This window comes from Rhopilema esculentum, chromosome 15 (assembly GCF_057945365.1).
Source record: "Rhopilema esculentum isolate cy_ngs chromosome 15, ASM5794536v1, whole genome shotgun sequence".
Lineage (NCBI taxonomy): Eukaryota > Metazoa > Cnidaria > Scyphozoa > Rhizostomeae > Rhizostomatidae > Rhopilema > Rhopilema esculentum.
The window spans coordinates 2,077,442-2,105,209 of record NC_142829.1 but is presented as its reverse complement, the minus strand read 5'-3'; the positions used below and the strand labels follow the sequence as shown (position 1 = coordinate 2,105,209).

Genomic DNA, 27,768 nt, shown 5'->3' with positions numbered 1-27,768 from the left:
AGTAAAGAAGGTTTCGCGTTGGCATAACAAACATGAAGAACTAGACTCAGAAAACAAAATTTTGATATTTAATAGAAGCATAAAAACATTAAAGTAGTTTATTAATGCAAATTCAAATAATTGTAAATATTGCTTTACCGTTTTACCCAATAAGATTAATATTTTTTCCAGACGAATGTTCAAATTTTTTCCTAATATATAACATTCAATTAAAAAAATGTTTATAACATACAACAGGAAAACGCTCTCACTAATTTATCCTAATAACTCTTGACTAGATGGGTAAGGCTTGCCTTACATTGGGGAGAGTAACCAAGATAATTCAATTAAAAGGCCACGAGATATATTTATTGTCAAACATAGTCGTATAAAACATTTTAGGGAACAGATCAAGTGACGATGAAATATTAGACAAGGAATGAAAGAGGATTCTACATCGTTTAACGACAGAATAGTGAACTTAAAGTAAACTCTGCAATGCTAGAAGCAATTATATTAGATTGTAATTGCCCTAATACCGATGCAACGCAAAAAGACAATCCTCCAAGTCTACCTGTCTCGTGTCTTTTTCATGAGAACAATACTTTCAGTTCACCTGAGCACTGGCACTAGCATGAAACTTAAAGTAACAATGAGTTATTTGCATGTCACTGGCATGAAGCCTTTTCAGCCAATCCGAGGGTAAAAGTCGATAGACTTGACAAGCAATACTCTCTTATGTGGTTCTAGAATAATACTGCCACATTCGATGACTGAGTGTTTAATTAAGCTATCTAAGGACATCAAGAAATAGCGTAGACAGGACCGACATTCAGAGAGTATATCCTATAGGAAATAGGAAAGCTGTTGAAACAGACGCAAGTCAAGCCAAGCCATGGGACCAATAAAGCTGATATCTCGTAAGTCAAGCCACGGGACCATCAAATGCATTTGAGGTCTTGAGCTCGCCTCCAACAGGTCGTGGGGGGGGGGGGGGGTTTGGTGGGGTTAATATCGAGTTTTGAGGTCGTTAAAAATTTCTTGTAAAGATATTTCACTGGCTTTCTCGAGGTAGCATCGCTAGAGTCTACGTTTGCGGGTGAAGAAAAGTTGAATCTCGGATTTCAACTAAATTGGACTTTCCTTTGAACAAAATTTTTATACCGAATTTTTGGTATAGCTTAAACTTGTTTTCAAAGAGATAATGGTGTAGTGAATAGAACTATACTGAGAACAGTTTATATATGCGATTAGATTGCTGTGCTGATTGAAAATGGCGTCTCTCAGCTCTTTCTGCAACGTAATGGTAAAATACGATTCCAGTTAGTTTTTTTCTTATTTTCTTCCAATCATTGTAGGTTGAGTTAGCCTTATCATAAACGTAGTGTTTAGTGGGCAACCAAAGAGAAAAATTACATAACGATGGCAATTATGTAAATTTTCGGCAATAGATCAAATGAGAATTACTAATGCCCGGAAAATTCTCTTCAAGGTGCAGCAGGCCTTAAAGCCAGGTTACACGAAAGCATATTCAACATAAATGATAATATTCTTTGCTTTAATCTTGTGTTCGATGAAGAATTTTTGAAAGAGCAATCGTTTCCACTTCTTTTAATATTCTAGTCAATAAAGTAGTATTTATAGTCTTTGGAATATCATTTCAGTTTTAACATGCAAAAATAATTAAAGAATAATATGTTGAAGAAACTACATTCATGTTGTTAAACAGAGAAAACAACAGCAATGTGTGCAACAGTTAATCCTTCTTCGAGGTGACAAAGACCTTAAAACAACAACTGGGACGAACTGAAGCTACTTTGGCCACTTAGGGCTACTCTTTCTGTAATTCTTTCCTGTAAAAATATTCTTAAAAGATCTGAAGAATATTCGCTGGTATTCATATTAATTCCCGTGTTTACACACCAGGAAAAGAGCACACTCGTACTTTGCAAATCCTTGAACCCACATTTCTATTGCCTGAATATTCTCTAAGCCAGGAATAAAATCAAACAAGTTTGAATTAATTCACTTGAACATGAATATTCAAATAAAAAGATGACGACGTGAAAGGATTACTCTTGAGAAAATTCTTCATTGGAATACTAACAAGACTTAATCAAGGCATATTATAATTCTTGTTGAATATTGTTTCGTTGCATAACTCGGCTTTTAGGCTTTATTTTTTTGACCCTCTAAGATACTATAAGCATTTGAATACATAGAAAATTGTTTTTGAGTCTTTAAAATCTAACGAAACATTAAATAAAACTCTTACGTAATTTTTTTGGTTTATAGCAATAACATTAGCCATTACATTTGGTAACTTTTTTAAATACACCTGAAAATTCACTTTAAAATAGCAGTATTATAATTTGCAAATCTTTAAGGAAGATACATTTATGAGGGGGGGGGGATGGGGGGGGGGGATAGCGCATAGAAATTTACACAGCGATTGAAGTTCGACTTTAAAAACTACAATTAAAAACAACAAAAGTCAACAAAAACTTCTGCGATAAACAAAACTTTGTAAGAAATTGCTTAGAAGGCATATTTTCATGAAAGTTAATAGGGTATTCAAGTAGTGAGAGAAATCATGAATTCTTGAAAACGGCTTTCACATGTACACTGCAATAACTTCGGAATGAGAGACATGTCAAAAGCAAACTCCTTGTTTGCTTGAAACAAAATTTGAAATAGCATTGCCGACAAACCTCTTGAAAATTGCAAGTCGGTACAATTGTAATCGATTATAACTTCAGGTTTTCAGCACGAAATATTTGCCATTAAGTACTTGATGACATCTGCAGAGGTTGAATCATCTATGAAAAATTGTAACATGTTAGTTGAAGAAAAGCATGGAGCAACTCATTTGCCATTGTAAGAGCTGCAATTAGATTATGAAGTAGCAGATTAAAAAAATTGCAAGCAGAAGCATCTCAACTAGGGAACATTGGAGGCACATGCCCCCTCCACTTTTGGCAAAATTCTGTTTCTCGGAAGTTAATTCTTCGCGAGATTTTTCAAATAAGCTCTTTCTCAATGACAAAGTGCTCATCTTTATCCCTACAACTTTGGAATGCTTCTGAAGACGAAACAAATGGTATAATTAAAAGCAATATGAATAAAAATGGGTGTTAATCGAAAATTCGTGTGCCAGTAAAACCCAAGACCTTGCTTCGCATCACCAGGACTACATTGAAGCAATACAAAGCATTGTATATCAGTTTATTCACATCGGTAAGGACACTTTTAACCAGCAAAGCAATTAAATAAATATAGGGAAAACAGTTTTGATTTACCGAAAGCAACTCAAATGTCATAGCTCTTAAAACTTTCATGATAACTATGCTAGTTAAAAGCTTCCCAAAGATAGTGATTATAATGACCATGAAATTCCCAAACCCAAAATAACCATTAATAAGTTTTTACTTTTGAAGGCGGACCTGTATTTCCTATCTCGGCAACAGCTGGCATCTAGCAAACGATGAAAGTGGGGATTTTTGACAGAAGTTAGCGATTTCATAAACGCATAAATCGATAAAATCAAATCTTGCTTCCTTCTTCACAAGGCTGCATTCTTCTGTCAATTTTTGCTTTCTCGCTATCAATTCTACGAAGAACCAGGTAGAGGTTTCTTCACACAGCAAATAAAAGAAGCTCAGCAGTTGCCTTCGAGGAAAAATGGTCTTACATCATATACTTCTACAGTCAACGCTAATAATGTGTGATATTAAAAAACCACAAATCTTTTATCTAAACAAACCACATTAAACAAAGGAACGACTTCAATTAGCGTTTATAACCGGCGAAATAATTCTCACAGGATTTTCATAAAGTTCACTACCACAGTAGAATCAAGTTTTAGGGCTTATTAAATGAACTTCTCTCAAATATTTCCCATACTACACTAGCTAGCATTTTTGCTTTGGAGCATCAGAAAGAGAAGATTCAAAATCAAGACAGAGAGTATAGACAGAAATTTTATATTTCTCGCAATTTGATTGGTTCAAATTGATGGGGACTCCAGCTTTGGCAATTTCTCCAGCAGTGACCTATTTTCTCGCACACAGGGATACACGCAGAAATCCATAGTGGGCCTAACTTTTGAACTACTGCAGGAAACAGTGATAGCCAACTAAGCTAAGAAAATCCACACTAAAATCTCTTAAACGGAAGGATAAGGATCGCTATCAAAGACAACAAAAGAAATATCACATTTTTTCTGCCATTAGCGAAAGACTAAATGGATCTACTTGGCCCCAAGAAAAGAACCACCTTAATCTAAATCGGGCTAGTAATGCCACATTGTGAGAAGCTGAGATCCGATTTCACCATCACACCAAATGCTTGAAGGAATACACTGATCAAATCGCTTGATGGCCAGATTGAGAAAGACAGAGAGCTCGTAATACCACGTAAAACAGTTCGTGCACAAATACAGTAAAAACTTAAGACCCAGGGACCAATTCAAAAATAAGAACTGCATGGGATGCCGAGAAGTTTCATAATGAAACATTCAAACAAACGAAGTGTTCGTGTTATAAACTTGAATATTGAATTCAGTCTGTGCTTCAGACTTATCAAAGAGCGAATTCCATAAAGTTCTTAAGTGGTGACGTCATAAAATATCTATTTCTAGAATAAATGAATTTGGATCTCATAACCCGAAAAACATTATGAAATATCTCTAAATGTGCAAAATCAGCTGAATGTATTGATCATGTCACTTAAGAACATGTAGTTTTCCTATCAAACCTCTGTAATTTTATCTATGTTCATTACTTTTTAAATACGTATAATTCTATTGACAAAATCGTATAAATTTTATAGTGTTGGCAGTTACAGCTGTATGATTCTTCAACATACAAACATTGGGTCTGTTTATATTGAAGAATGGGAAGTATGGGTTTGAAGCAATTGAAATATAGATAACAAAAATACATCTTATAGTTTTGCGGCTTCAATGTGGATATCCCGGTAGAGACAATAATTGTTGGCATGTTGGGGTGCCTCATCTCACTCGACTGTTGTTGAAACAGTTGATTCGAAAGTAAAATTCCTTTCCTTGCTAGCGTAAATTATGAAAAATTTGCTCTATTCTAGTCAAAAGTCTCCCCACAAAATATATATTTTTATTCCATCCTCTGTTTCTGTGTTCATACTAACAATGAGGATGGAATTAATCAGCGAAAATAAAATCTGTTTATCGTAATCCAGACTTGAAGAACTCCCATCACTGTCCTCGATGCCTCGATCACAGGACTTGGCCTTGTTTACAATTTGTGATACAGTCTACACCACTCTTGCAAAAATTACCCGTTGAGGTTGCTTTACACTTAATAATGCACAGTTTTGTGTTATGATAGGACAAGGCCAATCTGTAGCCTGTTCTTCTCATCAAAAAATCTTGATCTTTGGCAAGATACTTTTGGATAGCAAATCTGGGCCTAAATAGGTAAGGATTTGTACAAAAAGCCTAGCGGTAGGAGGATAACAATGGATAGTTGAAGGATGTCAATGCATATCAAATCTAACCAGTTGCAATTCAATTAGCCTTGTGTGACTTTCCTCCTCACAGCCAACTCTAAAAAGACTTGTTATGAGAGCAAAAGCAAAAAACATTTGTAATAAATATACGTTAGCACAGAAAGAACGGCTTACCAACTTCCAGATTCTCAGCGACCTTTCCCAGTTTCAATTTTCTGTTAGCACATTCAAGCATTGCCTCTTCAATTGTGTCTTTTGAAATCAACTTGTATATGGTGACATCTCTGCATTAAAAATGATAAAAGGGTGAAAACTACAATGCAAGAAGCTGATCATTAAATCTATATTCGGATAAATCTTGTTTTTCAAGTATTACAAAACATGAGCATATATCTTAAGAGTCATTTGATTATTTTGCTTATTCTATCATTATCAAGAAAATCTGTAAAAAAGATTAAAAAATAACATGCACTATCTGGAGATTCAGAGAAGAAGATGCAGGCACTCACGATTAGAGAGAAAAGTAAGAGGTGATAGAAGAGGCAAAAGAAGATAATGAGGAAAGAAAGAGAAAAGGGAAGCGGGTACAGCTAAAAAAAAGATATATGAGTAGATGTTCAAAAAATGAAAGAGGTGGTAGAAGATGGCGAAGAAAGGATGTTAGCATCATCAGGACCCGGTTGAATTGGGACGCATAAAAGGACGATATTTCTGGACAATTTTGGAAGACTAGAACTTACAAAACCCCCTCCAAATTATAAAGCATCTTGTGGACCCTAAAGCCAGAAAACCACATTTCAGAAGAACTGAACTTTTTTGGATACTTATCTCACAACCTCAAAACCTGTCAATCATTGACTTTGAATGATCTCACAACCTGTCAATCATAGACTTTGAATGATCTCACAACCTGTCAATCATAGACTTTGAATGATCTCACAACCTGTCAATCATAGACTTTCTAGATAAGAGTAAAATAGATACCACAATTGATATCTTCATACTTTCAATTTAACTTTTGTGCCTTTTACCCATTCTATCCTTTCAAATAGGAACTTTTCAAATATTCTTACACTTAAGAGTTTAGAGAATGACCTACGGATAAAATTTTACCCCATTCGCATTCCTCAAAATTTTCCTTTTAGTCGAATCATTTACGATTTAGTCTTTTTACTTTGTCGGGCAAAAAAAAGCCTAAGTACTAAAGTAAATTCCTCTTATTGTATATACTCTGTCAAGTTATACATTTGCCTTCTTCAAAACTACAGCATCGTTGAACAACCTTCCTACGGTTCACAGCCATGGAACCATAAAGGTTTCAGAACTCTGTCAAACCCTAATCACAACCGGCCTACCTTGTCTGTCCAACTCTATGACACCTGTCTTCAGCTTGTTTGTCTATTGCCGGATTGAAGTCGATGTCATGCATTATGACTGTATCTGCTGACGTCAGATTTATACCCAGTCCACCTAGAAAAAAGCGAAGAAACAGTTTGCAAAAATGCTACGTAAATTCCGTATACAATATCTTTATCTTTAAAGTTGCATAATTATTTTCTCTGTTACTTATTTTTGTTGAGTTTTCCCGGTCTGTTTTTGTCTTGAAAATTCCATACTTAAATAAGCACACGCACTATAGATACAATAATTTTTGCAATTAACATAGACAATCGGATAAAAGACAAAAACAACCGAATTTCAAAAGTAACATGGAGAAAAAACAAGCCTGTCGTTCTTAATAAAACTGTGTTAGATGGGGGCAGCATTCTTTGAGAAGTTGAAGAATAGTCAAGATTCAGCAGACTTTTTGTCCAAAACTGTGAATTCCAAATTTATCAAAAGACAAAATCTGGCCAGTACTACATGAACATTGCGTGGAAATGCTTTGATGCTATCCCCGTAACATTACCAGTTTTAATAACTAACAGAAGATGTAGTGACTACTTTCATCGCCCGTGCACAGTTGTCATGTAAAAACAAAAATTGCTTGTAAAATGCATTCCATAAATATGAGATATTTATTGTGGCACATAGTGTTAAAATTAAATTGCTGACAATTTAGAACTTACCAGCACGAGTTGAGAGGAGAAAAACAAATATTTCTCTGTTACTGTTGTATTCATCGATTAAAGACTGCCTGTTTTCAGAGAGTGGGAACAATTAAGCAACAATGAAATAACAATTCATCTTGCACTTAAAATATTTACCATCAAGAAAGATCTATATGAACATTTTTGAGACAACTTTGTGGATAATTTTTCTCATAACATGAAGTTTTGAGAAGTAAACATCTCCATTCACATATAATCTTACAAATCATTTATACCAAAGAAATATTTCATGTTGATAGGGGTTTAATTAGAAGGAAACAGCCGTAACCTTCAAATTATAGCCTTTTCCAAAGTGCGCATTAGCTTGCACATCTTATACAGAACTGTTTTATGCCTTCAACTGACAGATACTAATGGAGAAAATGGAGGTTAAATTCTAGCTAGATGACGTGCTTCTGAAAAGGTTGAATTGCACCACTTATTCAGCACTACTACAAACGATATGGTGATATGAGCCAGGATTCTGGAGCCAGAGTTTGTCTATTATGTAAATAAAGGCAAGGCCACGGTAGCAGGCTGCTCGACGGACTCCAATGGAGTGCTGGCGGCGAAAAGATGAAGCCTGGAAAGCCGGGACGAAATACTAGCTACTTTTTATTAGCTTGTGTTCATTGCTATTTGCTCTCGGCGCGTTGCAGTGTTCCTTGTTCTCTACATGTTGCAAATTATCCCTGAACTTAGGGTTGCTTGAAATTGCCTTTACAAGAGTTGCAGTTTAATAAACACGAAAAAGGGCCCACCTTGACGATACCGGTGTTTGCCCATCAAGACGTAAGTATCTGTGATTCTGATGTTTCAAATACGTCTCCAGAATGTCAAGCAGCATGGTAAACTGGCTGAATATCAATACACGACTATCCTGCAATAAAGAAACAGATATTCTGATCATTTCATGAGAAAGATCTTGTCAATGGTCATAGAGATTAAAACGATCTTTTGACATTTGAACTATAAGTTGTGAATATCAAAAGTTTATCGGATATTAAAAGTCAACCAACCATCGGGGAAAATTTCGACCTTACTTCGTGCGAAAATTTAAAATCATGTAACAGCAGAGGGTCATCTGTTGTTTTTGTCAAAGACACCTGCGAATTGGCCTGCGTAATTTCACAAGTTTGAATTCTTAATCAACCGTGTTGATAACTTAGAGCCTGTGAGAACTAGTAAGAGGAGTTTATCATTGGCAAAGCAAGCTGCAGGGCCCAAAAAGACAAACAATATTAACTTGAAAGCTATCCTGAAGCATTATAATAGTCCCAGAATAGTCGGCAAGACGATAAAGCGGTCAGATTGTGACAAAGAATAGTAAGAAGAGAAGACTGGTTGTCAAACATAACAATAGCTACTAGTCACAGATTGCTGAGCTTTAAAGAACAAGATGAACCAATCCATCGGAATTTGTCCTATACAAACAACCCAATACGCTCGGTTATCAACACTGGTGATAATCGGTATCTGCGCGGTATCAACGATAATAACCATCAGTGCCAACACAATAGTGATAGTCGCATTTGCCAAACACAGACCTCTACATTCGCCTGCGAATTTACTCCTAGGCTCCTTGGGAATCAGTGATCTTCTTGTAGGCTTTGTTTCGAAGCCTATATACTTGACGTTGTTAGTGAGCATTGTAAACGATTTAGCACATTTGACAACTATCAATACAGTCTTTCTTTACTCGATGGTTCTGTCTGTTGGCACATCGCTTCTACACGTGTTCGTGATAACAGCTGATCGTTTTTTAGCAATTTGCTTTCCGTTTATTTACCAAAAACTTGTGACTTGTAAAGTTTACGCGTACATGTTGGCAGCATCGAATGGCCTGTTGGTGATCATATTTTTCACACAACCCCAGGGATACTACTCATTTATCAAGATAGGCGGTCTTGCCGGGTTCATTCTAATGATAATTTTTTATACAGGCATTTACATTGTGATCCGTAAACAGCAACGAATGGTCTTCAGTTTGGGAGAGATTGAAGGAGAAGCCCAGAACCCAGCGACCACTGCAACAGAAAACAAAAGCAAGATGTACACAATCGTGATTCTGCTGTTAATGTTTGTGGCATGCAACGCCCCCGCTTTGTTCGCAGCTTACAAAAGAAAGGAACCCCTAGACATTTGCACGCAAAAAGTGAACGAAGCCGTTGTCGCTCTATGGACCAGATTATTGCTACTTCTCAACAGTACTTTGAATCCAATGGTATACTGTTTTCGAATGTCTTGCGTTCGGCAGGCAATCAAAAGTCTATTTGAGTAACAGCCTGTTTAGTAGGACTAATCATAACTCTTGGTTGGCGATGTTACTGGAGGTGTCCATATCTAGCTATGTTTTCGAACAGATGTAGCCAAGTTTAGGCAATGGAAATCTCTTGAAGAAGGCTAGCAAACCTTTCTTCGAGCTGCTTTTGAAGACCAAAGAAAATAATGCAGTAATGTGTTAAGAACAGCACAATAACCTGCTAAAAATAAAACTTGCAAGTCGACATTCAAGTAAAGTTGTGATATTTAAAAGTTGATCTTTTATTTCATTGTCGACTGACAATGGGGAAACAATCAAACTGGTAGTCTTTAAACTTAGTGGGATTGGTTTTGCATATTCGCATGCTTGTATCATATTAGTTAATCTGAATGGTTAATTGGTGGAGTTATTGAGAAAACTCTAAATGCCTCTCAATCTATTTAGAATCTACCAATGCACTAGCCAGTGTTTGTCTGAAGGTTTCAAAATTTTGCAACATCTGCACATAAACAGTAAACTATGACGTAATCTTAGAGAGTTGCATGCACAAGAAGGAGTAGCAAAGCACAGTCTTATCTGTGGTACTGTCGCATGCGCAGTTAAAATCGATGACGTCAGTTTCACACTGAATAATGTATTCTGTGGTAGGAACATTCGTGACTCTTAAGGGAGTCTCAAATTAAAGTTAGTCTTGAATTATATAAAATAAAACATAAAGAGAAAGGTGCCATGAGAGGTGGGCTCTTGGTCTAGATGATGCACTATGACATATAATTAATATCACCTAGACAGCTTGCTAAATGTCAAGATTGATGAGCGACTGACGAATGCATATGACGTTATCTTGCCGGATGGTTTCAGAGCCTAGAATCTCTCACTTGGCATTCTAGTCACTCAAACAGAACAGTAACTGAGGAAACATTTACACAGTTTCAAAATATAATATACTCTTATATTGTGATGTTCTCAATAATTGAAAAACGGTAAGGATGGTACTAAGTTTCTTGCAAGATTACATTCAACATTGCAGTATAAACCATCTTTGTTTATAAATGAACATAGAAAACAAAAAAGCCAAAAAGCAAGCTTCGTATTACTACTCATTTCAAGTTTCATAGAGTCTGGCGGACAGCCTAACCTGCGTTTTCTTCCTTCAAGCAAAATAAAAGACATCTGTGTGTCGATTGAAGTATATTACGATGACACAAAAAAGAGCAACAGCTGTCACAAAATAGCTATTCTGGCTAACATCATCAGCAAATCTTTTAGCTTTCAATCTTTTGGTGGTACAAAACTAAAAAATGGCATTGCAAAAAGCAAACATTTGTGTATACTAAAGCTTTTTGTCTGACACTCTTCAGAGTATAAAACGTCAGAACATAGATTGAAAACTCTACGCTAGGAAATACATATACAAAGTTGTGGCCAATCAGTTGTGGATCGAAATAGGCCAATCAACAACGCGAGCACATGACTGTTGAGGTTGACTGAAACGATCCTTTATTATTCATTTAACAATTTCCTGTAACATCGTATATTTGTCCTATTTAGATACGGTGCATTTTCAGTCAGAAAGTTTAAAACAGAACCGACAAAAAACCAAAAAAAAGATTGAAAAGAAAAGTAAAATCTGAAAGAAACGTGAGTCCCAAACACAAACCTTTGATTTCATTTGCGGAAGTAGTTCATCTAGCTGCTTGAATTTCCCTGAGTTCAGAATTGCCTCGGTTGGTAGACAATGCTTGTTGAGGTAGTATTTTTCACGGCATAAAATGTGCAGCTCAAAGTCTGACATAACTTCCATGTCCTCTAATACATATTCGAAACACGATTCTCGATTTTCATATTGCTAATAGATCAAACAGAGTCGTTATGAGCAAAATTATGTAAAAATAATCGAGAAAAACTACAATGAGTCAAAATGGTCAATACAACAACTGATTAAATCGTTTTACCAACCACAAAAATGCATCCTGTCAAAAACCATTACAAAACCCATTTGTCTATTCACTGATTTTCAGTAAATGTGTACTCTAGAAATATCCCACAAGGAACGGGCCTTAGTACCGGAGTCCGGGCCTATTCCATGAAGCTCTGGTCACGAAACACCAGGCACGCCACATACCAGACAGCTTTCCGTTACTAGAAGAATCACCATCAAAATAGCATTTTCAAGAGCCAGGTTTCCAATTTCAACCTATTTATCGTTTAGCTATTTATATAACTAATCAAATTGATTTGTAGAAGGCCCAATTGGTGGAAAAATAAAGCTTAAGGTGAATACAAAAAACTTAAACATTGGCAAGATACCGTATTGGCTCAATACGGGATCTCTCATATCATCAGACATCAGATGCCACGTGAACAGAGAGCAGATTTTTATTTGTTTTGTATACTTCCTGCTCATTCTAAACAACATAGAAACTTGCATTCCTTTAGGCCGTACTAAAAAGGAAATTCTAAAGGCATCAAAGTCATAAGGAACACGAGTCCCGATATTTTCAATAAATTTGTTTAATGAAATAGTTTAAAGGAGTGATCAAAATGATTTACTTTGATGTAATCCGAGGCCATCTTTCTAAGGTTTTCGTCATTATAAAGGCTTCGTTCCAGTAATGGATGGTCCGCAACCTTTCTTAGTTGCATGAAGACAGCAACCGCCGTGGAATAGTCGTCAGCTGCACGAATAGAAAACACAATGAACTTGATGTCTACTATTAAAGATCCACGTACACAGGACGATTTCTATAGGAACTGTGTCTCAAAGTTGTTATCAGAACTGATCTTTAGTCTAAAATACTTAGAAATTCATATGACACGTCGCCAAAATCTTTGATTTATGAAAATAACTTCTTGAAACTTAAAGCTGATCATTAGATAAGAATAACACAACTGCTCCTTTCACACGAGACAACTCTCCTGTTTTTTAATACATATTTTTTTTTCAGCAAGCCAAATCAACTTGAAATCAAATTCATAGTTTCGTCCATCATTATTCAAGATCTGTTCTTAACTTTCCGCATTTCACATGTGAAATAAATCTTCTGAACATAATATTCATTCATTGCATGATAAATATGTCTGGTATGGCATGACAAGGGAGACTACACCAACTTTAGTAAACTTATAAATGTGAACTTGTGTATGTGAACTTATAAATGTGAGCCTTAAACTTCAAAAATTAGTGACAACTCTGCCAATCTTAAACCAGATGCTGTATAGACAAGCCATTCGGACACACTACCCGTTTATCTCGGAATAACAATATTGAAATGCGAGATTCGGTTTACCGGATTTCATAATGCAACTAACGACAAGCAGCTGCTACAATATAGATAGCATTAATTAAAAAATGCAGAAGCAAGAGGAGCCCTCTGTATACCTGCTAACTTTTTACATTTTGCCATCAATGACTTGTACATGGATTTCTGATGATCGGTCATTTCACAGTAGAGCAGCTTTTCAATTTTCTTTGGAAGATCTTTCAGTACCTAAAAGGTAGATTTTAAAATCTATTTGATCGTTTGCAAAAGCTACAAAACAGGGCTGCTAGGCTTGTTACAAACAGCTGTTTCGACGCACCCAGCCAACCACTTATTAGAAAACTTGGGTTGAAGACTATAAAAGAACTAATCGAAACTGAATCCAAAACAATGGTCTTTAAGAGCTTAAACGAACTCGCTTCTCAATACCTACGCAATTTGTTCATGAAAAGCTCACAATATGCCACATATAGTTTGCGTAACACTTTAACTGACCTTAGGTTAACTGCATGCTGGATGCGTACAACTACGCGTAAAGTAAACTATATAGGAAACGCTTAGTTAGAGGCATAATTTTCGTACTTACAAAAGTAAAATAAAGTCGTATTTACGTATAAGTTTCGTAGTAAACCTTTATCCTGTTTGCACTCTTGTGAATGCTCCAGGATCAAAAGCTGATATTTCGACAAGGACAACTACATCTATGCAACAAAGAATTGAGTAAAGCAAACTTTCTATGGCGCTTTTACTTCTTAGTGCTCAAATCAACAATTCGACACTTGGGACAAACCTTCGAAATATTTGGTTTTCACGTAATGAATGGCCTAGTTAATAGTCAGGTAGTTAAAATTTATTTCAAGAAAATTTGATGTGAGGAGACCACATCCAAAGATGTTCGCATTAAACAAAGCAGAAGGTTAAAAAACCTCATTTAAAACCTGATATCAAGCATAAAAAGTATAAACTCGAAAAGAACATGCTTCTCCGAAAGAACCACAGGTTCTGATGATATTATTAATTTCCTAATTTCAAGTTACAAAGAAATGGACTTATTTTCAAATGTTGACTCTCGGTGTTAAAGAAAAATCTTTTAATGTTTTTCTTTTTCCTAAAATTTAAAATCTAAAAAACTAAATTTTAAAATGAAATAGGAAATCGTTTGTGAGAATTCACAGTAGCTGATACATAAAAAATTTACCGTGTCTTTTGTTCTTTTTAGGATAAACGGCTTTAAAATCTGCTTGGCTGTGTTGATAATTTTCCCATGATATTTTGCCTACAAATGAAAAAAAGATCATTTTCAAAAACATAAAATTTGGATCACAAAAACTAACAATGGGAATTCCTTATTCGATGAAAGCGACGCAGGAACAATTTTATGCGGTGGATATTCACGCGAATACAAACAGGCGCAAATGGCGACATGGCGAATTAACAAATTGACAGTTCTGCTTAATTTCTTGAAATGTGTAGCCCGCCGCTAACAAAGCAGCAAAAAGGAGGAAAAAGAACAGCATAGGTGAATAAAGATAGCATCATTCCTATTTTCTTTAAAACGCCTATCGAAACATGGTTCAGATGTGATATCAACCAACTTTGCAGTGTTAGGCCAAACATTGCATAACCGGCTCAAACGCCCGTTGCAGACTGTGGCTTCCTCCACATACAGCTACAGACACCAAACCCCCGAAAGACGAGCCCTCGGAAGGTCATTCATTTTTTGCATAACGATAATATAGTTAGCAAATAAATTGAGCACCAGAATGGGAATATATAGTTTGATTGCTAAAGACACGACGTTTCGAGCATGTACTCCAACGAGAACCCTTGAGAAATGTTGCTAACAAAATCCATCTAACAGAAGAACAACAGAGCGATGCAGATAGCAACATATCTAAACATTTTAACTCCTCCAATCATTCTACTGCCGCCATGTCCATCCTTGGCTTATTGCATGCACCGCAAGACGCCACCAAACGAAAGACTTTGGAGAAACGTTAAATTTTTAGCCTGAAAACTCTTTATCCTAATGGTGTTAATAAACATTTCAATTTCCTTCAATAATTTACTTTTCTATCTTTTTCTACTCTTTCTTACTTTCCTCCCTTTCCCCTATTCTATTTTTTCGGTTGCGTCGCATCTCGCATTCTTTTCTATTTATCATCGAATCTCGCCTTCTCTTTGCTCGGCTCGTTTCTTTTTTAGCCACTCAATAACGAGTACATGCTCGAAACGTCGTATGTTAACAATCAAACTATTTTATTTTCATTCTGGTACTCAATTTATTTGCTAACTATACTATCGTTATTTTGGATGATGTACCACACGCAACGTACACATTTAATTGCATTTTTACATATACTTTTTACAAATTACAGTATCATAAAATCAACATGCTTCCCTAAGAGCAGTAAGGTGCATCGTCTTCAAGAACTGTTCCGTGAAAAAAATGTGCCTGCAATTTCAGATAACTGTTTCCCACTTCAAGATTGTTCTTCATTTAGCGAAATGTACAGCAATTTGTTTACCAACACATTGAACTGAATAGCACAAATTGAGCTTTTCCTCTCCTGTACAAACCAGTGCTTACGTTGCGCTTCAAATGAACTTTCCCTCTCGCGTCTAGACCCGCGCTTATGTCGCGCTACAAATGAGCTTTCCCTCTCGCGTCTAGACCCGCGCTTATGTCGCGCTACAAATGATCTTTCCCTCTCGCGTCTAGACCCGCGCTTATCTCGCGCTACAAATGAGCTTTCACTCTCGCGTCTAGACCCGCGCTTATGTCGCGCTACAAATTAGATTTTTCCTCTCACTGTGCTAATATTGCGCTAAGTGATAACCAGTCTTACTTTTGCTCCAAAAAGCATGGAAATACCATTCAAACGATCAGCAAACAAATCAGGCATAAGAAAACTCAGCAGGGACATCATCTCTAAAAGATTATTCTGCACTGGGGTCCCAGTTAATAACAGTCGCCTTGAGGCCTGTGCAAAGAAAAGAGAAACATGGGATTGTCGCTAGAAATGAGAAGAAAACATAAGTTGAATGGATGAAAGCTTGGGATTGCTATATGCTTGGCTGTATCTGCAAACGATTTAGCAGGGCCTCCGACGAAGGGAGGGTCGGGGGGGCCTTGGCCCTCCCACATTTTTGCAAAACAATAGCGTTTTTTTCAAAATCTTTTGCTATGGATGTTAAATTTACCCTTGGCCCCCCACTTTTCAACCTTTGTCGGAGCCCATGTTTAGTGAGAAGATCAATCATATTGTTATATATATTGTTAGTGAGAAGATCAATCATATATATATATATGTATATTCTGAAGAAGCTTACAGCGAAACGTCAAACAAGTTGCTTTTTTATTGAGAATCTATTTAATATTTTAAAAAACTTTAGAGATAGGAGCTATTGAATATTAGGAGATATATAAATATATAATTCATGAATCCCTTAACGTGTGCACAGTTGATGAAGACCCATAATGCGAAACCAATTATAACACTGATAAAAACACCAATCGCAGTAATGGAAGCACATGTCTGATAACAAAGGTCGATAGTTGTATTGCAGAAAATAGTTTCCAGCTTTTCCAGATTACTTTGACCTTCAATTTAGCACCAGAATGGAAAGCTTTTTGAATTTTGCAATATAAACTTCTCACAGCATGTGAAAAATGCGGAGCAATTATGTAAATTTGACTTTTCTTGCACCCAGTTCCCCAATACCTAATCTCCCTCACCAAACTGGAAGATGAACGTAGGCCATTTGGTTGAGAAACAGCCACAACAGCATTATGCCCAATTTCATGTTTTATTTTTTTTGGACGTTGTAACATTTTAAGGCAGTTTGATGTCTTTGGGAAAATCGTTCCAAATTTTTAAAGGCAGAGCTTAACCATTGCAATCTCTTTTCGACACTGTCTTAGTTGGACATTATCTCGCATTTGAAACGGAATCTCGCATTTAGGTTTAACATTGAAAGCAGGAACGGAATCGAGCTATAATATTACGACGTAAAAAAGATAGCATACCCGTATATCCATGAGGTATTTATATCTATTAGACTTGACGTTCTTCAGCATGTGGCCCTCATCCAGTATGACGTAGTGAGACTCAAGCTTTCTAAATAAAGACCTGTCCTTTGGTGTGCTAATCGCTATGTTGTATCTGGAAAGTAAGGAAAGTCAAAGCCTGGCACCACGAATTGGCATCTGGGAGGAAAATTATGCGATTTTTGATTGTGTAGAAAAATCTATTTATATTTTGCATGCGTAATTATTGACGGAAAACGTTGAAATTATCTTGTTTTTAAAAAGTGAGATCTTACAATTTAGTGTTAGGCCAGAATATAAACTTAAATATTTGCAGATATATTTTTTTGCGCGGTCTGAGGAAAAACATAATGAAAAATTGCACTACAAGATTAAGATAATGAGGCTAATTCAATCAACGGCACTTTCAAAACTGGGGTAAAAGCCTGTAGAAAGTGATAATTCATTATTGCTTGACAATAGAAGGAAACAATCTGTCTTTCTTTAGAAAAAAAAACATGTATGTAAAAAGTAGGACAGCCAAAGCCTGCTTAGAATAATCTTCATTCACTCAATTGCCTTTTTTCAAACCTCTAACTGGTACAAGAGACATATTCCCTTGCCTTACAGTTAGAGACCATTTTAAATTTGCCTTGAAAATAAAAAACAAAAACAAAGAACTTACGTGGAAATTATAATGTTATACTCCTCTTCCCCGTACAAGATCTCCTCACGCAATGAGCGTCTCTCATCCTGTGACCCTTTGAATAAAATACTTTTAATTTAACACAAAATCTATAGATGGGGAATCCGCAGCTTGAGTTTTTTTAAAGATATTACAAGCCTTTTTCGCATATTAGTCCGGCCTGACGTGGTTTGAAAAAAAGTTTTTGAAACCTGTTCTACTTGTGTCTTAGGAAAGCTTTTTCGTTTCAACAGTTAACTTCAATCCAATTCACATTTTAGAAAAGGCGGAGCTTCTGTAGCTTGAGTTTTTTGTATATCAAAAGATTTTTCCTCATGCAAGTCCGACCTTGAATGATTCGGGAAACGTTTACAAAAACCTTTCTCTTTTTTGTCCTGTAGAAGCCTTTGAACAGTCCTTTCAAGAATCATCATTATTTGACTAGAATTATAGGTTGCTATACCATGACTTTGAAATGAAAAACGTACCCTTGTATTGTAAGTAACTGACCGATGGTAGCCATGTTTCGATCTCACGTACCCAGTTGTCTAGAAAGATGGAAAATTATAGTGAATAAAAGCTATTGTTCCAATTTTTGTACATAATTCCATAGTTATTTCTGATCTTAAAAGCGGAGTCTTGAATTAAAGGATTTAACTAAGGGTGTATTCTAGTCTAGTATGATAAGATGATTAATAAAATAAATTTTTAAAACAGAAAGCATGAATTTATGCTTAATGACAGAATACGCGAAAATTAATCGTGGATTAACACATTGAACTTTGAAGGCAAGCAAAAAATTCTTCAAATTTAAAAAACGTCAGTTTTCAAATTGACATGCTAAATACAAGAAAAGTGTGCATTTTGAACGGTGTTACAACAGAAGCGGGGCAGATTCTTTAGCTTGACTTTCAAAGAACTCGTGTAGGTCATTCTTGAAATAGAAAACAAAGAATTCCTTATTCATTACACAAGGATTTCAAGAAAATATTTGGTTAATCTTTTTTTAAGTGAAGTAAAATGTTTGGTCAAATATTTAGTGAAATGATAAGTGAAATATTTACTTAGTTGTTTGCCATTGCTTTAACACTTTCGACACGCCGAATATAAAAAGTCAGATGTGACCAAAAGGTGAGTTGAAATCAGATCGAAGTTCGGACCAACAAAAAACGTGACTGTCTATCATGTTCAGAATAACGCATCTGATTGGTTCCTGATTTTGGGCAACCGGCGGCCGCTAATCCTTTGAGTAGCTGAAGACTTCAAGAAAAAGAGAAACCTCGACCAACGTACGCGTTGTGAAGGATATGATTAAACGCTGCTCGAAAAGGAAAAGTTGCTAATAAATTTTGACACATACCGAAGGTCGAGCTTGGTACGATAATAACATGCGGTCCAGAGTTCCCCGTCTCAATCAGGTACCCGATAAAAGCAAGTGCTTGGATTGTCTTGCCTAGACCCATTTGATCAGCCAGAATTCCGTTCACCCCCTCCTTGTGCAATGCAATGAGCCAGTTTAATCCGGATAGTTGGTAGTGCTTCAATTGATGACTGAAAAATGTGATAAAGCGAAATTAATTTAGATACAGAAAATGCATCCTTACATCTACTTTTCCTACCAGAAGTCTTGGTACACAACATTGAATTCTTTAGGCACATTTTCTGACGCACAACCACCAAACAACACCCCCCCCCCCCCACACCCACAACCCCGAACATCATTCTTTATGTAATGTTAAGAGGTCATCGATAATAAGCATATTCATCTCTAAAACAAACATTAATTAGAGGGGGGAGACGAGCCCAGCATCGGTTTCAAGTATCAGGACGTTCAAAGAGGTTTGACATCTTTTTTATGAAACTGGGGAAAAATTTCAAAAGACGTTTTTTAGAAAAGGGCCTCATGTTTGAGTTTTGGAGAAACTTAGGCCCACAATTTGGGCAAAATTATTAATAAAACCCTTTTTGAGAAACAAGAAAAGAAGTGTAACAGAAATAGCCTTACAAATCATTTATGCCGGGGACTGTCACAGAAATCGTTATTCGGTGGTTGGTAATCTACTGATCAATAAAACGTTATTTCTAACCAAAACAACATAGAATAACGAAATCTGTTGAGAAGTCTGGTTCCGTGTGTGATATGCATCTTTCGCCAACAAATGAACCAGACAGGGAGTGGAATTCAGTCATGTCATACCCTAACAACGTTCAAACAATGTTCTCTTCAATTTCTATGGTAAAACAAGTTACAAACATTATACGGCAAAACAAGATACTCTTACTTAAAGCCAAACAAAAACAAAAACAACTTTATATCATTCACAATTTTGTCAGAGGTACCAATGAAATAAAAAACGGTATATGTGGCCATCGTTGATAAGACACGCACATTATCCTGCAGCTAGGGTTTGGTACAACTTATAACAGTTTTGCAATAAATTTGAAATGACATTGTTTATCAAAATACCTCGAGTTCAAGATTGCTGGCTGTTTTGAAAAGAGGGCATGATCTTCGAAATCAAGGTCTGTTGTGTCACCATCCTATGTTGAGAAAGGAAATCAAAATTAAAAACAAAATAATAAAACATTGATCATCAAAACAACAGTTTATTTTATGTTTATTCAGTTTATTCAGGATAAAAAATTAAGGGCCTGTTTTAAGACGGGTATTCTCTACTCTACCTCTTTGACTTCCATCTTCCTCATTCTTTGTTTCATTAAATATGTCAGAGATGCCACCTCCTTTTTGTCAAAGTTCGCATTTCAAACAGTTAAGAGTGGTTATGAAATAGTTTCAAGGATATTTTAAAAACAGCTTAACTCTAACTTGTTTTCTGATTTTGGTAGTGGAAATTAACAAGAAGCTTTAAAGGCAATCTGTCTCGTTGTGGATTGGTTAACGAGAACAATAGCTGGAACAATAGCCTAAACACGATTCCAGCGCTCCGCCATATTTTTTACAATGCGATAAATAAAAGGGGGACTGGAAACAATAAAAAACTTTTTCTTCTTAAAATCAATCAACGTCGTGACAGATTGCCTTCAAATCAGGCCTCTCTACGCAAAGCTCAAAGGAAAATCTTAATCACAATTGAAGGGAATCCTCTAGAAACCCTCTCCCAATCCGAAGTAGGTCATCTCCCTCTCCACCTTTAAACAAAGTAGGCGATTGGAAGTACGGTTTTTAACATTGCGCTGGAAAGTGTTTTTGGCTAAACTATTAAATTGTTCTTGGGGGAGGGGGAGGGGGAGGGGGAGGAGAAAGGAGAGCGGGGAGGAAAGGGAGTAGCATTGGGGAAAAGAAATGGAAAAGATGTAAAAAAGCCGCTTTGTATTCTAAGTAATCATGGCCAGCATTTCACAATGGTAATTAAAATATTTATTGGAATAATCAGAAATTCAAGTATTTTTGTCTATACCTCGATTTCATATCATTACGGTTCACAAGTACCTACTCTGTAAAGTTTCTAAAGTTTCCCATAAAGCTCTTTTGTTTATACCTGAACTGTAGCGTATGGTTAGAAAGAGACTGTATTTAGTAAACATAAACTTGAAATTTGCTTGCATAACCATCACTTACAACTTTATATAAAACAAAAATAGAGAAGAAGAGCAATAGATCACTTGGACAAACGAGAGAGTTTGCTTTGCTCCATTGTGTTATTTCAAAGACTTTCAAGAAAGACGATAGAATTGTCTTGTTTGACAACGCTTCTCCTCTGTAAATTGCCCTAAAATTGCTGTCTCAATTGCCTGCAACACACATACTTACGATCTCTTTATAGATCCATAACAAAATTGTTTAGGAAAGGCGTTTACATATTTCCATTTCGTGAGTAGAAAAGATGAGCTCGAAGCACAATCTAAACTATTCCGGATAGAATAGCGACAATGTCACGATTCCACAGTGTAGTGAAAACGAATATTTTTTGTAATGATTGCAAACCTACAAATGTTAGTTAAATGGGAATGTATCAAATAGTCAAAGCCCTGGCCTTGCTAAACAATCAGAGCTTTAAAATAACATGGAAAGGCGGAAACATGTCACATTCAAGCACTTTTTTCCGACACTCGTCACAGTATAAACGTCGGATAATTTGTCGGATCAAGAGACAAAAAGTGAATATTTATCAAAATGTGAATCGAAAGTAACGTGAGCGCCTTTCATTGGTTCTTTGTTTTGACCAATCGTAGACGCTAATCGCTCACTTAGTTGAAGAGTCAAAGAGAGGAAATGAACTCTTTCTGTCTACTCAAGTTGAGATCCTTTATTTTTATACAGAAAGATTCCAAAACGCCTTGAAAAGACGACTTTGTTTGCCCCATGATCTAAAAATCAGCGCTTTGCATATAGTCCCCCAGGGGCTTTAATCGACACTTTAGCGTCTTTTATAATAATATTTCACTAGGTTGACCTCGATGCCGTTAAAATGCAGACCTAATAACGAAAATATGACCACGGGAGTCTGCACTCAAGGGAAGCAAGGGGGTGAAGCGCTAAGAAAAAAGGCAAACAAAGAACACAATGATAAATTTAAGAAAACGAAGCGGCGCCACAACCCCCTCTATCCTCCTGGTTGGGCCGTCCTTGAATATGACAAGGAAAACGAAAGCATTACTTGCATACCTCTCTAAAATTTGCCACATTCTTGATTGCTCTGGTTATTCTAGTTGCAATCTTTTGACATTCTTGCATCAACTCGTCAACCATAGCTTGCTGATTTATAAAATCTATGACATTTTCAACAACCTGTTGAAAAACAGAAGAGTAACTTGAGATTGAAATTAAATTAGAAAAAGATGTCGATGAACAAAAGGAAGTAAACTGAGTGCAAATGATCATAAAAATTTCACATCAAACAAAACTCTAAAAAATCGAACTTTACAGAACTAGAGACATAACAGCTGCAAAAGGTCTGAAGATTCTATATCAAATAATTTATGTGTGAAACTGCCTAACAACAGTCAGTCACCCTTAGTGTAGCCCACAATGCCATCTTAGTGACGTCATGGTGCTGCTGCAATGGTTGTATTTCCAATCTTATCTGTATTTGGAGCCTATGTCACTTTTAATTTCATATTAGTACTAAAGCAACATCTTACTTTTGACAAGTTCTGAAGTTGTTTAGAGGATAAAAAACTCCAAGCTACAAATAAGTGAGATTCTAGGGCAAAAGCAATGCATGGGAGGGGGAGGGTGGCTCAGCATTTGTGTGTATGAAAATTGGAAATGTAGCGATGAACACAATACTCCTCTGGAAATTGCAACTTTTTGAAATATTCTTATTAGAATCAATCTAACAAAGAATTTTACTCTTTTGATTTTCTCATGTAATGGTCAGCATTTTACCATGTAATGGTCATAAATGAATCTCTAGTATTACCATTTGTGGAAAAACAACATAACAAATATTTTTACCTTTTCACTAATTCCTTTGTGTGATGACAGTTTGGCAATCTAGAAAATAGAGCATTTTGAGACAAAACACACCCAACTCAACTCTGTGGTAAAAGAATCTATTAACACCAAGTAGCAATAAAAAATATTGCATTCATATTTTTGTATTCTTTATTTTTCATTGGTGCAATATTGATTAATAAAATCATGTATCTCAGGCCATACCAGGAATGAATTTGCAGACGTGCATTGAATCGCACACCTCGGCAAATCAAGGAGTGCAATGGGGTGCTATGTCTATCTATTTATCAAAAGTACAAAATTTGAAAATTTTACCTATGTATTTTAAAATCATTTATTTTGTACAAGGGTATAGATTTTCTTTGATCAAAGCTATTTATCAAATGGAACATAAAAATTTAATTAGAAAGAACAAAAACAACAACAAAATGACATAAAAACGACACAAAACGACACAAAACAACACAAAAAGACACAAAACAACACAAAACGACATAATAACGACATAAAACGACACAAAACAACACAAAACGACACAAGACAACATAAAATTGAGGTATATCGCAATGCTATCAAAAGTGGACATCAACAAAAATAGAGGTTTTTCAAAACGCACTGGATCAATGTGTGCGCACAAAAAAGGAGATTTTTCAAAACCCTCTAAACAAATTTAGAAAAACGGAAGCAGTATGAACAGTAAAAACAAAACAAAAAAGAAATTTTTACTCCGTTTCTTTGAGCACTGTGAATGCACAAGAGGGGGCTTTGGAAAATGCTCCAACAAATTTACAAAAACGAAAGCAGTGTGAAGAGAAAAATGGGGCGTGTGCCAAGGTGTGCAGGCACGATGGCATGCCCTTCCCAAGATGGCCTGGTGTCTATAAAAGTATTATTTATAAAATATCTAATTAGCTAACTAGAACCAACTATCTAATGGAAATATTGTCCATTAGCAAACATAGTGCAGCTAAGGGCCAAGTCTTGAGCCGATTTGCAGCCATCATCTAGCAATCACTCATTCAATTTTCTGGTCACAGGCGAACAAGCTGTTATCATCAGCAAAGTTACCTATTTCTGACTCTTCAATGAAGTAAATCAAGTCATTTATGTAAATATTGAATAACAGAGGGCCAAGTATAGAACCTTGCAGTACACCAAATGTGATATTGAGCCACAGACTATAACCAGAGTCGATTCTAACTAGCTGTTTAGGGAAGTAATGTAGCTGTGGAGAATTCTTAGGCTACCAAAGCTAAAACCATAGGCCTCTAGTTTTGTTACAAGGAGATCATGCGGCAGACAATCAAAAGCTTTGGAAAGGTCCATAAGCACCATTCCGACTATACCACTTTTATATAGACACTTGCAACATCGATCAATCGACCATATCAGGGCATATTGTGTACTTAATTTCTCGTGAAAACCACACAACAAGCCTCATTGACATGGAATGACCCAATTTCCCTTGAAACTTCTACTAGCCTTGTAGTTACCAATATTTACACAAAAATATATGGGAGGATGGGTGACATGCCTTTCCTCATTGACATGGAATGACCCAAATACTTGTGGAGTTGATGGGAGCCAACAACGTGACTGTTATTAACTTGGTGACTGTTAGAATTCAATAAGAAAAACTGAACAATTAATTGAGCAGTATCAGCTCTCTTTAATGTTGTTGTTGTTGTTTTTGGTTCTAGAATGATGTTTGGCCTAACGTGCACATGGTTTTTGAAACCTTTTTAATATCCACGTTAATTGTAAATATGAAGGAATATACATTACTTGTGTTGACATTAAAAGGTTTATAGATGGTTTTCATTCTTGCTTGAAGTATTTTTAGCAGTGACCAATATGTCCATATTGATTAAACTTACCAAGTCATTGTAGTCCTCAAATGGCCTTTGTTCAATTATCATGGAAGCTTTCTTCTCTGATAAACCAGGGACTGTCCCAATATCAGCCAATGATGCATCTTGGAAAAATGAAAGAACACAAAGCTCCTGTTGTGTCATTTCACAACTGGATTCATCGGTTTCTTCCGTAGTATCATATGCTTCATCCTCAATATCTCGAGATGCTATGTTCAGTTCTTCAGATTTGATGGAACTTGATCTGTCTTCTTCATCCAGTTCAATCACCTTTGGACTATTAGCTTTTGCTGCCTTTTCTTTTTTCAGTAAAACGTTGTTTTCAGTTTTTTGCAGTGAGTCTGCACCTTTTCTTGATAATGAATCTTTTTCTTTCTTTGAAGATGAATCTTTTTCTGTGAATTTAAACATAATTCTACATTAATTTGTTCTGTTGACATGATGAAGCAAGAAAATGTAACTGAGCCAATCATTAACCGAAAGAACGATTCATTTTGATGTTTATCTGATATATTTAATACACAAATGATCTTTTGCTCTCTTCTTAAAGACAGAAACATATAAGCAAGCATAGCAAACAGATGTAAAAAAGTTTGTGAGGCAACATAGTCTTACACACAGATTATTGTAACTATTTCTTTCTAACAAATTCTACTCAAATAGCAATTTTAGATTTTTTATATCCAATAAATCCTAGCTTTTTATAAACTAATAGTTGATAGCATCAAAATCTGAAACATTATACACTTAAGCAAAAAGTCCATCTTTACTGGAATTTTTAATGGATGGATTTTTTCACAGCACTGTCTTGAAAAAAAACACAAAATCGGGCCCACACGCAGAACACTCAAAATCATCAGCAAGTTGAACAGTTTGCTTGAAAGGGGCTGGATTGCATGCAATCAAGTATGAAACTCTTCCTAATTTACTTGGAAATATATGTACTTTTCAGGTATGTTAAGAATGGATTTACTACAAATGAATCTCCTAATCTCCTTATCTTTGCAGTTGGGAATTCTGAAATTCAGATGCTTAGAATTGTTCTAACAAAGTCAATTAATTTTATGTAAAACAAAAATATGGATTTTGTTACAAATTCATATTCCAGTTATTTGAAGTGTCTCCATCCTTGAGCTAGGTAACAAGAAGTGCAGCCTAACTGATATAATTTAGAGCTTTTAGGTATTATGCTGAAGTTGCCTAGCAAGATAATAGAAGCTTTGTATGTGTATCCACCCCTTTTCATAATTCTGCCATCTGAGTATGCAGTCTTCTCAGAAAGTGTTAGCATTATCCCACAGACAGGTTGGTAGCCTGGCAAACTGTGTTCGATTTAAGATATGTGACTTGCCAGTCCCCTTAACTTCACTGCAACAGTTCCCTTATACCAGCACAGAAAAGCACAGAAAATCAAAGGGACACAAATTGATGAAAAACAACAGGGAATGGATCTCTAGCTGATACTTGTGTGGTGAAGACAGTAAGGAAGGAGATGGTTAGATGCTTAATGAAGGTGCACTGATTCATGACTTTGATAGTAGGATTAAAACCGTATTGAAATAATATCTCAAGAGCTAAACTTGTATCAAAAAATTAAATACCTTTGATATCCAGAGTTTTTGCAAGATTAAGTATAGCATCTGTCAAACCACCTGCAAGATCTAGAGCTTCCTTGGCTTCAGATATGGATAAATGTGAGTAAATTTCTCTTAGCTTCTCAATATTACGGCTATCTTCTTCACATTCTTCAGCAATAAACTTTCCTTTTACGTTTTTAAGACTAGAAGTTTTCGGACTTCTTGGTTTATTATTTGTTTCAATATCCTCATCGCTATCTTCTAACAAAAAAACCCTTTTCCGTTTAGCTTTAGGGACAAAAGACTCATAAGAACAAGGACTCTTTTTCTCAACTTTATAGGAATCAACCTTCACAGTGTCAAAAAAAGAACTTTGATTTTGTCTTTTTTGACTTGTGTCTTTATAGGGCTCTTTTCTTTTCCGTCCAAACTCATCATCGTTTTCTTTGGTGTCCTTCTTAGTACCCGCTAAACAATCTTTGGCCAAAGATGAACAATTCTTTGGCCCATTCGAAAGCATTCTCCGTAGTTTTTCTTCTGCGGTGAGAACTTTTCCTTTTAAAATGTGACCCTCGTCCAATAAAGTCCCAGAATGATTCGCACTTCCAGAAGGAATTATACTATCTGAATGTTCTCTCTGGTTAGTGTAAACTTTGAATTTTTTCATGGTATTTTCGTCGGATTCTCTTGTCTCTTTCAATGACGAGCTGACATTTCTATCGCATTCACCTTTTCCGGGAACTTTTCCTTCGTGCTCTCTAACTATTTCATGTTGGCATTCTTCACCGTCATACTTCAAATCGGTGATATGCCTAGGCCTGGTCTTGAAGCTATCATCGTTATTTACTTCACTTGCTTCTGACAATTTGCTGTTATTACAAACCTCTTTTTGTGAATCAGCAGGAAAAGTTTCTTTCTGTCTTCTTGATAAGAAATCTAGAGGGGCTTTACTCCGATACTTAAAGCGATTGAAGTTAAGCATTTCCTTGAATAAAAGTTTCTAAAGCAAAGAAGCAATTTTACATAACAATAATGGCTGAACGCTTTTCGCGCCATTATGATCCATTGAGAGGCCATTTCATAATGTTCACAAAAAAAATCAAG

General features: G+C 35.9%; 2 protein-coding genes across 2 annotated transcripts; one reads left to right on the top strand and one right to left on the bottom strand.

The window, feature by feature from the left end:
- Positions 1–49: 49 nt before the first annotated feature.
- Positions 50–27,731, bottom strand: LOC135685284 (SWI/SNF-related matrix-associated actin-dependent regulator of chromatin subfamily A containing DEAD/H box 1 homolog). Its single transcript, XM_065201173.2, has 19 exons — positions 26,689–27,731; positions 25,094–25,482; positions 23,217–23,255; positions 22,425–22,547; positions 20,265–20,338; positions 19,158–19,348; positions 18,286–18,345; positions 17,798–17,873; positions 17,113–17,248; positions 15,932–16,066; positions 14,281–14,358; positions 13,202–13,310; positions 12,373–12,497; positions 11,480–11,668; positions 8,318–8,436; positions 7,536–7,603; positions 6,822–6,936; positions 5,641–5,750; positions 50–2,798 (listed from the first exon to the last, which is right to left on the bottom strand). Exons 1-19 carry the CDS (start codon positions 27,644–27,646, stop codon positions 2,743–2,745), a joined length of 3,150 nt encoding a protein of 1,049 aa, XP_065057245.2. The 5' UTR covers positions 27,647–27,731; the 3' UTR covers positions 50–2,742.
- LOC135685285 (trace amine-associated receptor 2-like) lies at positions 8,445–10,578 on the top strand. Its single transcript, XM_065201175.2, has one exon. It carries the CDS (start codon positions 8,956–8,958, stop codon positions 9,835–9,837), a length of 882 nt encoding a protein of 293 aa, XP_065057247.2. The 5' UTR covers positions 8,445–8,955; the 3' UTR covers positions 9,838–10,578.
- Positions 27,732–27,768: the final 37 nt, after the last annotated feature.

Bases quoted from the DNA above. Each gene is read 5' to 3' on its own strand.
- LOC135685285 (XM_065201175.2), top strand. From the start codon at position 8,956: ATGAACCAATCCATCGGAATTTGTCCTATACAAACAACCCAATACGCT.
- LOC135685284 (XM_065201173.2), bottom strand. From the start codon at position 27,646: ATGCTTAACTTCAATCGCTTTAAGTATCGGAGTAAAGCCCCTCTAGAT. The intron at 19,349-20,264 runs GTATTTTGATAA...CACATTTTTCAG, and splicing joins CCAGCAATCTTGAACTCGAG to TCATCAATTGAAGCACTACC. The intron at 8,437-11,479 runs GTTTGTGTTTGG...TCTTTATTGCAG, and splicing joins TTCCGCAAATGAAATCAAAG to GATAGTCGTGTATTGATATT.